Source organism: Saccostrea cucullata, unplaced genomic scaffold, assembly GCF_032062105.1.
Source record: "Saccostrea cucullata isolate Sc308-1 unplaced genomic scaffold, CSIRO_AGI_Scuc_v1 ctg11636, whole genome shotgun sequence".
Lineage (NCBI taxonomy): Eukaryota > Metazoa > Mollusca > Bivalvia > Ostreida > Ostreidae > Saccostrea > Saccostrea cuccullata.
In genome coordinates this window covers 11,489-15,026 of record NW_026922354.1, presented here as the reverse complement: position 1 = coordinate 15,026, position 3,538 = coordinate 11,489, and the positions used below count along the sequence as shown (strand labels likewise).

General features: G+C 31.9%; 1 protein-coding gene across 1 annotated transcript; it reads left to right on the top strand.

Moving 5' to 3' along the window:
• Nucleotides 1-1,302: 1,302 nt before the first annotated feature.
• On the top strand, nucleotides 1,303-3,243 carry LOC134261670 (uncharacterized; the record flags this gene model as incomplete). Its single annotated transcript, XM_062744089.1, has 4 exons — nucleotides 1,303-1,370; nucleotides 2,570-2,689; nucleotides 2,794-2,911; nucleotides 3,103-3,243. Coding segments are annotated over exons 2-4 (361 nt in total), but the record flags the coding sequence as incomplete, so codon positions are not given.
• Between the last annotated feature and the right edge of the window lie 295 nt (nucleotides 3,244-3,538).

Sequence of the window (3,538 nt, the reverse complement as noted above, 5' to 3'; positions counted from 1 at the left end):
ATTGTTCTTTGATTAATTACATGAATCCTTTTTCTATTTAATCAGATTTAATCATGGCAATAAATATTATACATTTATTGCATGATAGTGAGGGAAATACAAAGACTTATTCAGCCAAGAAAAATCATATTCCCCGAGGGCTTCGCCCGAGGGGAATATGATATTTCTTGGCTGAATAAGTCTTCATGTTTCCTGAACATTCATGCAATGAATTGTTTATTATACCGAAACAAGCGAAACCTTTGAAATAAACATAAACTTTCAAATTCGGCACCACTCTCAAATTCACTTTCATTTTTCACAAAACGTTACTAAAACTCTTTGGTCAACACATTATCATCAATTTTATGACGTAAACCAGGTTATTATGACGTCTTCTATACTCTCGGGAGTTTTCTTTAAACGAACGATGATTTTTGCGGGAAAATGCACTAAGTATCCGAAGAGGTGGAATAAAAGCATGCCGACGGCCGGGAAATTATTACGGCCCGATCACGTGATAACTTAGAACCAATCAGATGACGCGTTGTTTAGAATATTTATAATGAGGTATAATAGAATCTCTTATTACATTTTTAACGGTGAAATACTCTAATTTATTCAATGAATAAATGATATTATGTCAAAGGATATCACACATATACATTTGTGGTATCTCTCTATTATATAAACATGCAGAGAGCAAATATCTTCATATCTGTATGAAGTTTTATTCAAAGGTAATTTTTTGCAAAAGAATCTTATTAAATGTATGTTTTTTCAAATGACCTTCATTTCATATATTTCTAATATATTGAATATAATATACTAGTATATCTAATTTCTGTGTCATTTCATGTAAAAACTACAAATTTTAACAATATAATGTCAAAAATTTAAATATTGTTTTATTAGAGTACAGGAAATGAGAATAACAAATACCATGCACCACTTAGGGACATCTTTCTGATCTATGAAATCAGTTTAAGCTGAGGGGATGTTAGTTCTTATAATCCTCTAGATCTGGACTATCTGTTGCTTTGTGATATTATAATTATTCACCCTCTTAATTATCTGACAGGTGGATTGGACGTTGAATGATATAAAGCATGACATGAACAAATGTTTCTTATATCAATATGCAAAATTATGATTTTTAAGGTGCGTGGAAAGTATTCGTATTCATATTTAATATAGAAATTCTGATATGTCGACAATATTCACGATAACAGTATTATTGGAATTTTAATGTCCGTATTGGGAAAGCCCTTTTTTAAGCGCTTGCGCGGTTTTTTGTATTTGCTTAAAACAGGAAACAAGGAAATAAAATGCAGCTTTGTTTGCAATTGTTAATAAACATGATTCCATACTGAAGGAGAGCACTCTTATTGGTTAGTGTTGTCTTTCATTATTCAAAAGGGGTAATTTCTTTTTCATGATGCAGTTTTTTTTTCACTTTTAATTATTTTTCTCCGAATTATCCCTTTTTCATGACTCTTTATTTTTGTTCTTTTTCTCATCTTATATTATAATACTTGACATTTTATTATTTTTTTGATTCTTCTTTCTTCGTTTTACTACCTCTGATTTTTTCATTCCTTTTTTATTGAGTTTTTTTTATCATTTAGTCTCCATATTGAAGAATGTCTGAAGCTTAATCCAATGCTTGATTTTGTATAACAAAGCTAACAAACTAGGCAAGCAAAGGTAGTATCGTGAACCAGGAAAAAAAATCCATTTTTGTGGAACAAATTAACAACTGTGGTATGATTGCGATATTGAAAAATAAAAGTTAAACAGGCTTGTTAACTATTTTGTCTATACTGACATATGTAAAACAAATAATTCTGATAATCAGAATGCTAAATTCCAAGAGTCTTAGATGTGATTTTTTTATTTACCTTAATTCGAGAGAATAAGATTATATAAAGAATTATCTATTTTCACCATATACATGTTTAATCATTAGACCCCCGTCCTAAATTCTCAAATTTTGATTTGGGGTCATGAATCTCACAATTTTGGCAGTGGACTCAAAGCTTATTATAATTATAATCAAGCCAACAGCTTGACTGCTTAGTGTCCAGGAGATTAGAAGATATCTTAGGAATAAGACTAATTTTAATTGTTTTAGTCCCAAGCCTCGGGTTCGAGAAGTCAGTTACAATTAAATTACCAATTATGTATACTTCCCCTATTCATGCTTTTCATAATTATATTCTTAATTCGGTTGAAATTGGTAATAAATAAGTGATTCAAGAAAAGAAATTGAACAGGTTCTAAAGTTGACTACCGACACATAGCGTACGACGATGGACAACATGGATAGCAATAGGGTTACCTGAATGACTCGGATGACCTGAAAAATTTGCATGAAAGAAATGGAGAAAAAAATAAAACATGTCGTGAGCATGATAATAAAATATTCCAAGGAACGCATATGTAACCTGTTTTAAAGCAGCATAAAAGGTGGACGTAAATCTAAAACTGGAGAGATATAGTCATATGTTAGAGAGAGAGAGAGAGAGATCCATCCTATAGTATATGTTGCAGGATATTAGATGTCGCTTCTCAATCTAGTCTTTTTTAGATACTTTGTCGGAGAAGGATGGCCCGAAACAAGGCGCTTATTACCGATCTATTCTCGTCTGCTTTAGGTTTAGCTTTTTGTGGTGTTGCTACGGTAACACCTGGATTCTTTATTACTCGGGTAATTTTCATTCTTTTCTGCAATATAACAATTTAGAGAGAATACATCCGTATGTTTTACAGAGTTCAGGAAATATAAATCTCTTTACATATATTCTATTGCAGAATGGAAGGATGAGCATCTTTTACTTTAACTATAAGGAGTTTGGATCTGACTCATGGTCAACAAAGACTTACCTAGCTTATGATGAGGAGCACGATACGAATGGATCCACTCAGCTCTGTAAGTTAATCTCTCTCTCTTTTTCTCTCTCATATTAGTTTTGTCAGATGTATTCAACTTAAAAAATACACAGACACATTTGAAGAGCTTCGATTTTCATAGCCCTCAAAAGTGGTACCACATCGGACATAACGTATCATAGGTAATGGAATAAAAAAATCTTTAGGAAAGAAAAATGTTTCTTTTTTCAGCAATGCTAGATGTGCAGTTGGAAAGCCTACTTACTCTTGTTCTTGGTGGATTCGGTTGGTTGATTCCTTTGTCGAATACCATGAAAAAATCGCCAATTCCACTAATGTTTTTGACTGGAGGAATATTTCTACTGGTGGCAGGTAACAATGCTTTGTCTTCCTGTGTCCCACCTCTACAATCTAAGACGTTTTGTAATTTTCGAATACCAACACTTGCCTTCATTAAAAGTGTCGCATTTGTCAGTTATAAATATTTGGAGGGACGTAAACTTTAAATGCCACAACGTGCTGAAAGACAAAAACATAGAAAATACGATCTTGCAATTTTGGACAAAACTATTACTGATGATTCAAACCAGGAAGATTTTTTTTTCTGATTATGTCAGGATGAAATGTCTTGAATTTGATTCTTAACATTGTTTATTATTAATAATTA